The sequence below is a fragment of the Osmerus mordax genome, chromosome 1, assembly GCF_038355195.1.
Source record: "Osmerus mordax isolate fOsmMor3 chromosome 1, fOsmMor3.pri, whole genome shotgun sequence".
NCBI classification, from domain to species: domain Eukaryota; kingdom Metazoa; phylum Chordata; class Actinopteri; order Osmeriformes; family Osmeridae; genus Osmerus; species Osmerus mordax.
Genome location: NC_090050.1, coordinates 12,173,586 through 12,187,981, shown reverse-complemented (window position 1 = coordinate 12,187,981; position 14,396 = coordinate 12,173,586). Strand labels below are relative to the sequence as shown.

General features: G+C 47.5%; 1 protein-coding gene across 1 annotated transcript; it reads left to right on the top strand.

The window, feature by feature from the left end:
- Nucleotides 1–753: 753 nt before the first annotated feature.
- On the top strand, nt 754–12,656 carry mmel1 (membrane metallo-endopeptidase-like 1). The gene is made up of 24 exons (XM_067242151.1): nt 754–852; nt 2,599–2,775; nt 3,041–3,085; nt 3,450–3,509; nt 3,807–3,968; nt 4,181–4,261; nt 4,458–4,553; nt 5,761–5,879; nt 6,898–6,963; nt 7,254–7,388; nt 7,709–7,798; nt 8,119–8,255; nt 8,448–8,541; nt 8,772–8,900; nt 9,242–9,340; nt 9,489–9,572; nt 9,920–10,023; nt 10,293–10,351; nt 10,818–10,937; nt 11,052–11,185; nt 11,297–11,362; nt 11,466–11,561; nt 12,162–12,238; nt 12,454–12,656. Exons 2-24 carry the CDS (start codon nt 2,619–2,621, stop codon nt 12,551–12,553), a joined length of 2,310 nt encoding a protein of 769 aa, XP_067098252.1. The 5' UTR covers nt 754–852; nt 2,599–2,618; the 3' UTR covers nt 12,554–12,656.
- The last annotated feature ends 1,740 nt before the right edge of the window (nt 12,657–14,396 follow it).

Below are 14,396 nucleotides of genomic sequence, written 5' to 3'. Positions count from 1 at the left end.
GCTGGGGTGGGTACTGGGGCTGGGGTGGGTACTGGGACTGGGGTGGGTACTGGGGCTGGGGTGGGTACTGGGGCTGGGTGGGTACTGGGGCTGGGGTGGGTACTGGGGCTGGGGTGGGTACTGGGGCTGGGGTGGGTACTGGGGCTGGGGTGTGTACTGGGGCTGGGGTGGGTACAGGACTGTTCCTGGGGCTGACAGTATGACAGTAAAAACCCTAGCCTAGACCCTAGTCACATGGCACAAGTCAGTAAATACTTCAATAATCCATACATTCCATTTGCACATTTCTCGGAGCACAGGACTTGTGTCTGAGGCTTCCAAGAGACCCCTCCTCTGACGGCTTCTCTCTCTGCTCTTCACTGAGCAGCTGGGAGCATTCAATAGTAACCCCTTTGACAAAATGAAAAACGGAGAAAGAAACTGATATAATTGCTACACCCTCTTCATCCCCCTCTCCTCTCCTCCCCTCCCCTCTCCTTTCACCAGTCCTTTCCCTGTGATTTCATTTCATCACCATCACTATCTCACAGGCAGACTCCTTCCACATTTTCCTCCTCCCCTCTCCTTCCTCGTCTCCCATCTATTTCTTCCAACCCTTCCTCCCTCTCCTCACCCCCCGTCTGTCTCCCCTCGCCTCTCTCTCTCTCTCTCTCTCTCTCTCTCTCTCTCTCTCTCTCCCTTTCTCTCACTCCCTCACACAAGCTGCGCCCGGGGGACCAGATAGTCTCTCCTGCATCCAGCGGAGCACACGCTCATTTCTCCACACACCAGCTCTGAGTGAGAACTCAGTAGGGGTGTCTGGGATAGCTGGTAAAGGGACGTTTCTGGGATTGCTACCAACCAGACACACAGGTAAGGAGCGCTGGGCTCTTACACACACTAAAGAGGTGTAGGACACCTGTACACACACATACACCTCAGGACTGTCAGCATGTCACAACCGATACTTACAGCACATTTCCAGGTGGAATTAGGTTATCTGTTACTACATGCAAGATGCATCTGCTAGCCAGACACACACAAGTGAACATTAGTGGTTCTCAGACATAGATTGAGTTCCTCATATACTGTATGTGTCCAGTAGGGAAATTCACATGCATTGTATCTTGGATGACACTGTAACTACGTGGTGCAATGTACTTTGTAGCGTTTTTGTGCATTAAAATTTTGTGCAAAATTGACACCTGTAGTTAACCAATTGTTAGTGTGAAACTCCTCTGGTTTCTACAGTTGCAAGTTGACTTAAAGACTTATTGTTTGTGTTGAGATCTGAGGCACATTGCTCTCACATATCACTCACCCTGCTGACCTCACAGCTAATCCCCTCAGGGGTCTGGCACACACAGTACCAGCCACCAAACAACACAATTAGCTACATGCAATCACAAAAGTAAAGGGTTCTACAAGCAAACATGTATCCATTCTTGGTCAGCCACACACACAGCCCAACACCCGGGTTCCTTCTGTCAAGCATTTTAAGATCATCAAATTACATATTTGCAGTTTTTAGTTTTACCTCATGTAATTCTACACCCTAACATGGCATTATAGTTGTTATTTACATGTAGAACCTGTGTTTTCTGCATAAGTCAGCATTCGGGGTTACATCACTTTTGAAAGAAAATGCTGTGGAATTTAATTTAAACTGCTTTACCGTTTTCTTTTTTTGCTCAAGGCCTATCAGTCATTTCCTGAGCTCTAATTAACTTTTAGCTATAAGCCTTCACTCGATTTCTTGAAATAAGAAACAATAGAAACGGGCATAAAGGCATATAGTTAAATTAACTCATTAGGAAAAGATACGTCTTAAAGTCACCACAACGACAGAGACATGATCTCGTCTGTGCCAGTCTTTCCACGCGGTGGAATACCTTCTCCCATCAGCGTAACCTTTCTGCCCCCGGCTCATCCATCACAGCGGTGGCACTGCCAGACGTGTGCCCATGTGTATTCATCAGCCGGAGGTAATGAGCCCTAGCTGCATGCGTGCTGATTTACAGCACCGCTCTCCTGTCAGTCTTAATGACGGTGCAACAGGCCGCCGATGGAGGAACAGGTGCCTCCTCCTGAATATAATGCTGAGTGATGCCGCAGCTGAACGCCATGGGTGATTATGTTTTGTTCCCCCACAAGTGCTCATTTGCAGTATTGTGAAAATACAATATCACGATGAATGGGTAATAGTGCTCTTGGATGTATGGCTCAGACCTCATGTTAGGATATCTTAAAGGGGCCTTATTCCATACAGCATGCAGTCACAAGATATGCCTCACTCCTAACAGATGTGGGTGCATGGACGCACAATTAGCCTACCGCGTGGACACACACCACAGTCGGTTATTTGACCGCTTTGATTACAAGTGGGCTACGTATCTCAAGCACGTAGGCTAATGGATATACCGGATACCGTGCGTCCGGACACAGTGTGTAGATACAAAAACACATTGTTTGACACCAACGGGTGATTTTATGCACTCAAGTCCCTAGGCTCGCTCTATATCACTGAGGGGAATGCTGCATCACGCACTGCATAACCGACCAGTCACGGGCGCTTACGCTTTCTACCCTTCACAAATCACGCTATAGTTTTTTTTTCAGAGAGCAGGGGAGAGACAAGAATGGGCAAATCCGAAAGCCAAATGGACATCATGGAAAAATCTACCAAACCAGGAAAGCGCCGTTGGACTGTTGCGGAGATCGGACTATCTGTGTTGTTGTTGCTGGTCAGTTGCGCTCTGGCCGGTCTTATAGTCCTGTACACATCTGCTCTGAAAGGTAAGAACGTGTGCAACCACGGAGCAAGTCATCATGCTTATCTGATCCAAATGCTGTTAATTACAATAGCATATTGAAAGTAAATTTTAAATAGAGTAATTTTGACTGTTGGAATGCATCGATGAATTGATCCATACCAGCCACTGCTAAGTAAACTTTCTTAATGCGTAACAGGCAGTCGATTCTGTTATAAGCTCGTATAGAATTCAGTAAGACGCTAAAGTAAATGTCCTCCCTGTTTTGTTTTTGATCGTTACCAATGCAGAGCGAAGTAACAGACCAGGTGTGTCCAGGAACTCAGTCTCTGAAGGTGAGTCTAGGCACCTGGCGTTTCCTCCACCCACTATGTGGCGTCAGAGTAATTCTCTGATCCATGTGTCCCCTTCATTCTCTTCCCTGCCTCATCAGCAGAGTCAGACAAAAGTGAGAGTTAAGGATAGTGCTGACTCAACCCATTCCTTTCTGTACCAGACAGGCAGACAGACAGACAGACAGACAGACAGACAGACATACAGGCAGACAGACATACATACAGGCAGACAGATAGGCAGACATGTTCAGCTTTGATAAGACCACATGCTAATGAAAGCACAAGCCTAAATTGTGTTTTTAAACCAGTAAACCACGGACTGGTTGCTACTGTATCTAATGCCTAATGGCTTTTTTGTTTCCAGGGCAGCTGTATCGCTCCAGCATCAACAATGTGTGCACAACTCCGGAGTGTGTGACAGCAGGTGCCAAACATAGCGTCCGTGCCACTGGTCAACAACAACATTTCTGTTCTCCATTGAGCTAAACCGCCTCACACATAATGTTCAAAACACAATATCAAAACAAAAAATGGCCACGATATAAAAACAGAATATATCGGTTCGATCAACCTCCCTTTTTTCATTCTCTCCCTCTCTCTGTCCTCGTTCCACTTTTTCCACCACCTCTCATTTCTTCTTCTCCTCCTACTTGCTTCTCCTCTTTTTTCTCACCCCCCCATCTTTTTGCCCCCTATCCCATCCTCTCTGTCTGTCACCCAGGTGCCCGTCTCCTGCAGAACATGGATGCCACTGTGGAGCCATGTCAGAACTTCTACCAGTACGCTTGCGGGGGCTGGCTGGAGAGCCACGTGATTCCAGAGACCAGCTCTCGCCACAGTGTCTTTGACATCCTGAGAGACAAGCTGGAGATTGTGCTCAAAGGTCAGTCTGGGTGAGTTGCCATAGTAACCCTAAGGTCAGCTGGGCAGGGGCCTGGGACATCTAAACAGAGACCTGCTGGTCAGCTGTTGCTGTGTCTGAAGTGAGTGGGCTTTAAGGGGAGTTTAAAGTAGAGGTGTTGTCTCGTCTTTCATTTATGAGATGGATGAAAACGATCTGTCAGTGCAGTCTCTCTTCTGCTTGGTTTCTACCAGGTGTTCTTGAGACAGAGAACGAACAGGACCGGGAAGCCATAAGGAAGGCCAAAACCCTCTACACCTCCTGCATGAACGAGAGTAAGTGGTGCACTTGTCAACCTGACTCTGGACAGCAGTACTGACTCCTGATGGTCAAAAACGCTGACTGAGACGAGAATATCTGTATGCGGGTGTGTATGCACGTCTGTTTGTGTGTGTATGTTTGTGTATTCCTCTGTCTGTGTGTTTATGTTATTTATGTTTGTGTGTGTGTCTGTGTGTGTGTCTCCTGCAGGTCTGATTGAGCAGCGTGACTCCCAGCCCCTCCTCAGGCTCATTGACAGTGTAGGAGACTGGCCTGTTGCCTCGGAGAACTGGAACAGCACCACAGGTACTAAACACACACACTCTCCGTCATCTCTGACAACACACACGCCCACAGACGTACACACAAACACACTGCGCTTTGAACCACATGAACACGCACATCGAGTGGTTGGCACATCATGACAGACTGACACAGAGAGAGAGAGAGAGAGAGAGAGAGAGAGAGAGAGAGAGAGAGAGAGAGAGAGAGAGAGAGAGAGAGAGAAAGACAGAGAGAGAGAGAGAGAAAGACAGAGAGAGAGAGAGAGAGAGAGAGAGAGAGAGAGAGAGAGAGAGAGAGAGAGAGAGAGACAGACAGACAGACAGACAGAGAGAGAGAGAGAGATAGACAGAGAGACAGAGAGACAGAGACAGAGAGAGAGAGAGAGAGAAGAGAGAGAGAGAGAGAGAGAGAGAGAGAGAGAGAGAGAGAGAGAGAGAGAGAGAGAGAGAGAGAGAGAGAGAGAGAGAGAGAGAGAGAGAGAGAGAGAGAGAGAGAGAGAGAGACACAGACAGACAGGCCGAAAGACAGAGTGACAGATAGGCCGACAGATCTTTAAGGCGATAGACCTGAGCTGAGCATTCAGGTGTTGTGATTTGGGGCGTGTTGAGTGGGCAGAGCAGGTTCTCCATCAGGACTGTGACCGCTTCTTAAAATAGCGTCTCCTGACTGCTGACTGTGTAATTACATGTAATCATAAGAGCATGGCTCAAACAGAATTAACTACGCATCAGTGCATCTGCAGACACAGATTCATGGTTGCTGAGGAGCAGCAGGAGGAAGGGATGCTCTAAATTCGAAGTCTTTGTTATTCTTGTTAAATGGGTTGCACAATATCGCATTAACGCCACTGTTGTACCTCTAAGTCAACTGAACATCTCCAGTCTGTAAAGCATTACATTTATGCTTAATTGAATCGCAAGTTTAATGCACTGAACTCCTGTTCTGTCCTCGCGAGTCATTATCCTTTACATTTACATTTAGTCATTTAGCAGACGCTCTTATCCAGAGCGACTTACAGTAAGTACAGGGACATTCCCCCCGAGGCAAGTAGGGTGAAGTGCCTTGCCCAAGGACACAACGTCATTTGACATGGCCGGGATTCGAACTGGCAACCTTCAGATTACTAGCCCGATTCCCTAACCGCTCAGCCACCTGACTCCCCTTTATTAGTACATGACTCTGAAGGTGTGCTAGTGTGAGGGTGTGATGTTCCTGGTGTTTCCCTCAGAGGAGGCTTGGAGTCTGGAGGACACGCTGGTCAAACTCACCTCTCGCTTCCACAAGAAGGTGCTGCTGGACATGTACGTGTGGACCGACGACCGCGACTCCAGTCGCCACATCATCTACGTGAGTACAGCACAGGGTCTGTGTGACAGTACAGCACAGGGTCCGTGTGACCGTACAGCACAGGGTCCGTGTGACCGTACAGCACAGGGTCTGTGTGACAGTATAGCACAGGGTCCGTGTGACAGTACAGCACAGGGTCAGTGTGACAGTACAGCACAGGGTCAGTGTGACAGTACAGCACAGGGTCCGTGTGACAGTACAGCACAGGGTCTGTGTGACAGTATAGCACAGGGTCCGTGTGACAGTACAGCACAGGGTCCGTGTGACAGTACAGCACAGGGTCAGTGTGACAGTACAGCACAGGGTCCGTGTGACAGTACAGCACAGGGTCCGTGTCACAGTACAGCACAGGGTCCGTGTGACAGTACAGCACAGGGTCTGTGTGACAGTATAGCACAGGGTCTGTGTGACAGTATAGCACAGGGTCCGTGTGACAGTACAGCACAGGGTCCGTGTGACAGTACAGCACAGGGTCCGTGTGACAGTACAGCACAGGGTCCGTGTGACAGTACAGCACAGGGTCAGTGTGACAGTACAGCACAGGGTCTGTGTGACAGTATAGCACAGGGTCCGTGTGACAGTACAGCACAGGGTCAGTGTGACAGTACAGCACAGGGTCTGTGTGACAGTATAGCACAGGGTCCGTGTGACAGTACAGCACAGGGTCCGTGTGACAGTACAGCACAGGGTCAGTGTGACAGTACAGCACAGGGTCCGTGTGACAGTACAGCACAGGGTCCGTGTCACAGTACAGCACAGGGTCCGTGTGACAGTACAGGAAGAAGCTGTTACTCAGAGCGACAGCAATGAGCCACAGGTCCACCAACAATCAGTATTTATAAGTCAGTTTGCAACTGTAGACACTGGAGGAGTTTCACGTGTACATTTTGCCAGGTGTTGATTCTGCACAAATCATTCAAATGCACACAGACAGTTGACTGCACACAGACACACCTTTCTGTGGGCTACTGTCCAGAGTAGTATGACAGTGGTGAGCTGACCCCTGCTGTTTTGACAGATCGACCAGCCCGGACTGGGAATGCCATCCAGAGATTACTACTATAACGATGGAAACTACAAAAAGGTAACTTTCCTAGTCTAGAGTTGAGTGTTGTTTCATTTTAGCAGAAACTTTTTGTCAAAAGCAAAGTACAAATAGTGCATACGATAAGGAGAGCTGAAAATCAAGGACCTAAAGGGCACAGGTCAAACTTTATTTGTCTGGTTAGCGTCACTGCATTTTGATCCGACACAGTGAAACAATAACATGAAATAAAGTAGGATTGTTGAAGTGCTGGTTGTTTATCACAGTGACTATCAGACAACGGGAAAACAGGAACATCACTATGCGTTTGTGTGTGTGTCTGTATTCAGGTACGAGAGGCCTACTTACAGTTCATGGTTTCCATGGCGAAGATCGCACGTGAGGACCGGAACTTGACCCAGGATGACGAGCGCGTGTGGGAGGAGATGCTGCAGGTGCTGGAGCTGGAGACAGATGTTGCCAACGTGAGTATCCTGTCTCCTTGCAGCCTAACAAAAGCACATTTGTAAGACGGGACAAAGAAAGAAGACATCATGACAAGATGACACATCTAGCCCCTCCCCTTACTTAACCAAGTAGAGACAGTATGCTTGTTAAAAAAGAGTAATACAACTCTGTAAAGACATCATATATGAATGACATAAAGAATTGGTCTTTATTCTCCAATGAGAGTCAACAGAACTTGTTATTATTGATCTCTATACACAAGATATACTGTACATCTCTGTATACAAGGTATATCGGACGTCCTAGCATGTCTGCGGTGTTGTTGTGTGTTGTCAAGGCGACGTCCCCAGCCGAGGAGAGGCAGGACGTCACCGTGCTCTACAACAAGATGACCCTCAGCGAGCTCCAGGACACCTTCAGTCTCAACGTAGGTGCAGTCTGCTCCCCTCCACCCCGGTCACTGGCCCTCTGCTCCCCTCCACCCCGTCACTGGCCCTCTGCTCCCCTCCACCCCGTCACTGGCCCTCTGCTCCCCTCCACCCTGTCACTGTCCCTGGAGGTCCTGGAGAAACACTTACCCCTGCTGCACGGGTCAATCTGGCAATCTAAATCGTTTTTTTTCTTTGGTCTCTGTTCAGATCCAGTCTGTAGTATGTTCTGCATGAGGACACACTAAGACTAGATTTTGTTGAAACTGGTCGTGCCTGGTTGCAACACCTGGCTCAAACGGAGCTCTGTTCTGTTAAGGGCTTCAACTGGACCCGCTTCGTCCAAGGAATACTGTCCAGTGTGGACATTGAGTTGCAGCAGGACGAGGAGGTGGTGGTGTACAGCGCCCCCTACCTTGAAAAGATGAACAGCGTTCTCTCCAAACACAGTGTCAGGTCAGATGGAATAACTCAGCGGCAACATGCTGTGTGGGCTACAGAACGGGCCAGATGATCATCACGGTCACGGTCATTTACGTGTGTGTGTGGATGGGTTTGGATGGATGTCTACATGTGTCCACGTGTGGTTATGTGTGTGTTCATGTGTGTGCGTGTATCATTCATGAGAATATGAATGAACTCCTACAGAACCATGCAGAACTACCTGACGTGGCAGCTCCTCATTGAGAGAGTCAGCAGCTTGAGTCGGCGCTTCAAGGACGCCAGGTCCCAGTACAGGAAGGTGAGATGAGACGTCCCACAGTATTAGGAGGAAGGCGTCCTCATTGGGAACATGTTACGACGCGTTCGTTTTCACAAGGCATATGGTGCTGGGGGATTGGACTTGACACTTGTGACTTGTCTCTGTGTGTGTTTGTGTGGGCGTGTGTTTCTGTGTGAGTGTCCGTGTGTGTTTCCGTGTGCCTGTGTGTGTGTGTGTATCTGTGTCTGTGTGTGTGTGTACTTGGCCAGGCTCTGTACGGGACCACTGTGGAGGAAGCACGTTGGCGGGACTGTGTGCGTTATGTTCAGAGCAGCATGGAGAATGCCGTTGGAGCCCTCTATGTACGGGAGACCTTCGCTGGGGAGAGCAAGCGCATGGTGAGTCATGGTCCCGGACAGGAGGCAGACAAAACAGGAAACTCTCCCTCTGGCTCTGCCATCACTGTACAGCACTGCCACAACACTAGCTTAGTATGCTGAAAGGGAGCCATTATTGTCAGCAGCAGGGAGGTGTTTGTCTGTTCAGCTTCACGTCTGCCAAATAAGAAATGTGAACAATTTACAGTTTCAATACATTTAATTTATATGAATACATTTTTACAAGATGCTGTACAAGATTAGTCACGCGATGTATATTTTACTTGAAACATCTGTCATTTTTTACTTCATGAAGATTTGATTTGATTCGATCTACATTTGAACTTGGCTGTTGTGGGCAGGTGAGTGATCTCATCAGTAAGATCCAGGAAGCGTATGTGGAGACTCTGGAGGAGCTGAGCTGGATGGATGGCCCCTCCAAGGAGAAGGCAAGAGAGAAGGTACAAACAGCCCAGGGGGAAAACTCTCAAACTGGGAAACAAGAAAGTTCAACAATAAGCAAGTTTCAACAATAAGCAGGTCTGCCCGGAAGTGCCTGTGTTGTTCACTGTGTCTCTGAGCCTGGCACTCTGCTGCTTTCTCATCCAGGCCATGGCCATCAAGGAGCACATTGGATACCCGGATCATATTCTGGAAGACAGCAATCAGAAGCTGGACCAGGAGTATGCACATGTAAGACCGTTTTACACACCTCTCACCTCTCTCCTCCACCCAAGGATTACCTGAGTTTATTTTCCCCTTTGGGATTGTACAGGTTTTATGACACCATATCACAGAGCAGTTTGGAGGGAAAGAGGAAGGTGTGTATCAAGCAATAATTCTTGTTGGGTAGATAAGGGAAGATGTACATGGATACGGAAAGTGTGTTGATTTAAAATGGGGACGGACACTTTATTTCATTTTCAAAGGGGGGCCTGATAGACCGAGCTTCAGAAGTACTGCCGTAGCGGCCATAGAGAGGTGCAGGTGATCTGTCATCAAGTGTTTTTTGGATAATCGGGGTTCCGTCCTTCCTTCAGTTGAATTTCAGCGAGGAAAACTACTTTGAGAACATCCTGGAGAACCTTGAGGCCGAAGCCCACAAGAGTCTTAAGAAGCTTCGTGAGCCTGTGGACCCTGACCTGTAAGCTGCCTGGCATTGTTGTCAACACTGACAGTGCACAACACAAGAACACACTCCCAGCTTCCCCCTACATGATTACTTGGGGAAGCAGCCAGTCTGCTCATTGGGACTTGTCTGAGGGTAGATGCTTTGCTTTTGGGGAACAGGGTATCTGGTTCTTATATCACACGTATCATCAACTCAAATACATGATCCTACTTCAGTGCATTGAGACATGCAGAAGGGAGCGACAAGACACTGACTGTGGCGTTCTTTTTCTACTAACCAAGGTGGATCATCGGTGCTGCCGTGGTGAACGCCTTTTACTCGCCAAACAGAAACCAGATTGGTAAGACTCTGAGACCACGCCGCACACAGGCTGTGCATCAGAACCAGATTATTTGAACTGATATGAGTCTGCTTGTGTGTCAGACTGAGTGCCCCAGTGCTGCTATCACCTCATTCAGAACTATGATTGCCAGTAATGACATCCTTCCACTGTTGATAGAATAAACTAGTTTCAGGCTCCAGTGAACGCCACCTCTGTGGTTGAGAGACAAGAGAGGTTTTGTGGCGCCACAATGCATGCGATTCAGACAATGTTTCAGTAATACTGCACTGCTAGTTTGACGATAATATGCTGTGGTGATTTCAGGCCAAAGCTGGATCTTGTTCCCTTCATTTGCTGGGTCATGTGTGTGTGCGAGGGCGTGTGTCTTCCGGGGTTGTGTGTCTGTGCATGCATGTGTGCGTGCATGTGTGTGCGTGTGTGCTTGCGTGTGCCACATCTACACCATGTCTGATTTGTCATCCAGTCTTCCCAGCTGGAATCCTGCAGCCTCCCTTCTTCAGCAAGAAGCAGCTTCAGGCTCTCAACTTTGGGGGGATCGGGATGGTGATTGGACATGAGATCACCCATGGCTTTGATGACAATGGTGAGGCATCTGTAGTAGTGCAAAGCACATTCTGGAATTGATTAAAAGTGTGCATGCCTTGCCAAGCGTTCACATGCTTGTGTAATGACTCCAGTCCTCTATTCTGTGACGCAGGGCGTAACTTTGACAAGGATGGTAACATGCTGAACTGGTGGAGTAACTACTCAGCGGAGCACTTCAAGGACCAGTCACAGTGCATGGTTCAACAGTATGGTAACTTCCACTGGAAGCTGGCGGGGGGACAAAATGTAAGTTCTCAGAGTTTGAAGACTGTTGTACGTGTGCGTATGCATGCGTGTGTGTGCGTGCGTGCACCTGTTTGCGCGTGTGTTTGAAGACACGTCTGTGTGTTGCCTCAGGTCAGTGGAATCAGCACCTTGGGGGAGAACATCGCTGATAATGGAGGAGTTCGACAAGCCTACAAGGTCGGAGGTCCACACAGTCATCCTGAATCGATATCCCCATCTCATAATCCTGTTAGACATCGCTTTGTCACCCAAACAAACCAGTGTCTGTGTGTGACCACAGGCCTACCTGAAGTGGGTCGAGAGAGAGGGGGAGGAGCCTCGTTTGCCTGGTCTGGACATGGACCATAAACAGCTGTTTTTTCTGAACTTTGCCCAAGTGAGTAAAAAGACTTGAAGTAATGAATGACCTACTTTTTTTTTTTATCACAACAACCAATTGATGCACCCGGCAGGCGTCCTGCTGGCCCTGCTGTTTGTGACATCTCATGAAGGGCACGGGGGAAGTGCTCGAAATTCTTGGTTTTCTGAAAATAAACAACTGTGCAATGGGGTTTGGCAACATACAATTCAAACAACCGCCTATCATGATTTTGGATGGAGGCTACTTATGTAAGGGTCAACCATTTCTTCCAAAATAAAGAGAAATGTGGTGCCAGACAAAATATACAGCCCAGAAAACAGAGTGTGTGGCTGTGTTGGACACTGCAGCCAAAGTAAGTCAAAAGCCTGTTACAAATCGGTACAACAGCCACACAGAGTTCCTGCTGGGATTATGGACTTAGGCAGCCGTGCAACACAGCAAAAAGCTTGCTCTCTCAAGCATATTATCTTCACTTTATGGGAAGAATTTATAGGGAGTCGTATCCATAAAATATTATTCCTTAAAGGTTCAGTTTGCTCACTTTATGAGGAGTAGCACAAAACAGACAGAATGGTCTGCTTTGATCAAACCTGAACTAACCGTTGTCTCCCCTAGGTGTGGTGTGGTGCCTATCGGCCTGAATATGCCAGCCAGTCTATCAAAACAGACTCCCACAGTCCCCTAGAATACAGGTATGGACCTACTGTAATTGAAGAAGGATTCTAAAACACAGCAACGTATTTAGAAAGTACATTTTAGTGTTGGATACTTCAAATACTTAATGTGCCTAAATGTGATTTCCCTGTGTAATATAAACACGTGAATTGCCCCAGGAGTGTCGATTCTACTGCAGCTGGAAGAGATGTTGTTGACAGAGGTCTGCTACTGTCTCTCTCTCCTCTCACAGGGTACTTGGCTCCCTGCAGAACTTCGGTGCTTTTGCCGAAGCATTCCAGTGCAAAAAAGGCACTCCCATGAACCCTGAGTCCAAGTGTCGGGTGTGGTAGTCCTCTTCTGCCCTCCCTGTGGTATTTCTTGACAGGGGACAGTGGAACACAAGAGAACAGTTAGCTACCCACCAGTGTTCCACACACCTCACAGACATGTCCTGCCTCAGAGCTTGTCTCATTTATTTACATGGCAGGCAAGGGGGAGGGGGGGGGGGGGTTACTGGGTTAAATACGGAGACATTCACACCAATGTGCAAATATTCAGTATCAATTGACTGGTTACTGCTTGGATTACACTCCAGCTTCATGGCTCCAAACAGACTCAAACTGCAACACGGCAGGAGAACACCTGCTTGAGTGTGTGTGTGGCTTCTCAACTTAGAACTTGTTGCATGTGGGTGAATAGTTAACTTGTTGGCAAGTGGATTAGCTGTGTACTGTACCACTGTGGTTGGTGCCTGGTTTATAGGACGTGTATGACAGGGCACCTTCTAATCGGGGAACATTTTGACCTTGTGAAATATTGTACACTTTAGGGCTATTGCCTGACTTTAAATGTTTTGACCGCCTTTAAAAATAAATCACGCCCTGAAGTTATCCAACCTACTTGGGCTTTCTGTCAAGTCATAGGGAAATACTCAATCCTTTGAAGTCCACAAGTGGCTAACAGTAGGGTTAGGGTTAGACAGTAACAGTAGGTCTTTGTGCTCCAAAACTGTTGTTGTGCCGACAGGAACGAAACATCAACACTAGGTCTCTTATAACAGCACAAGGAGGAAGGCTGGAGTGAGCCGGAGCTGGACAGAGTCACACACGCTCGCTGGGCTTTGTTCAGTTTACCTGAAGACGTAAAGACTGTTAGAAATCATTTGCAGCTTTAACCTTTAATGGACATGAAAACTTAACATTTGGAAATGTTTTTTTATTTGCTACTGTGTGACTCGTAGACGATACAGTGTCTATCGGAGATGTGCTTGCAAAGATATTTAGTGTTTGTTTAGTGAAATAGCCTTGAACTATATAATTTGGAATTTGTTCATGATGTTCAGCCAAGGAGAGTATTTAATTCATGATGGATACACAATACTCACAATAACCTCAAGATCCATGTTGTGACAATGTTGAGGTAGATTTACAGCTCATTTCATAATTTAGCTGGCACCACAAATACTGTCAGAGAGGGCATTGTTATCTAAAGTCCAAGTCTATGAAACATTTTTAATATTCCTTGCATAGAGAGAAAACAGACTACCCACAATGTAATAGTTTCTTTTCACAGGCATCACTTGGTGTGTGTCTCTGGCTGTAGGGTAGAGGCCACCTGTCTCAAACAGATGCTTCTCTGACTTAGCCTCAGCTGGTGTCACAGCTGCAAAACAGGACTCGTGATCCGAAACGAGATTGAAGTTGGAGATTTACACACGGGCACATACACACAGACAGACAGACATCCACACAAACGTACACATCCACACGCTCACACACACACACACTCGACTCTTTCTGTTTTGAAAACATCGTCTCGCGTCATTAGTAATGTCTGAGTCTGTGTTCCTACATAAAGACCGGTGGCTGTTACTTTGACCTGGACCAGATCTCAAGAGCTCCTTTCACTGTGCTCTTGAACATGTTCCTAATGATGGTTCTCATCCTGTGTGAGCTATCTTGGGCTGCCAGAGACAACTGATAGGGGCTACTTCACACTTCTTTGGAGTGAGAAATGGAGTCAGAAACATGTCACACATTCTGAAGGTATTTACTGAGCTTCGGGAAAAAAATGGATGTATACATAAAAGCATCAGCCGTGATTGAACACATAAAACATCCTTTGAAAGAGTAGCTCCATTCAGGCTTCAGGCTTGAACTAGACTCTGAGAGCTGAGGATCGGAACACCACTTA

Coding starts and splice junctions, on each gene's coding strand:
- mmel1 (XM_067242151.1), top strand. CDS start 2,619: ATGGGCAAATCCGAAAGCCAAATGGACATCATGGAAAAATCTACCAAA. Junction 8,256..8,447: donor CTCTCCAAACACAGTGTCAG/GTCAGATGGAAT, acceptor GAACTCCTACAG/AACCATGCAGAACTACCTGA. Junction 8,901..9,241: donor CTGGGGAGAGCAAGCGCATG/GTGAGTCATGGT, acceptor TGTTGTGGGCAG/GTGAGTGATCTCATCAGTAA.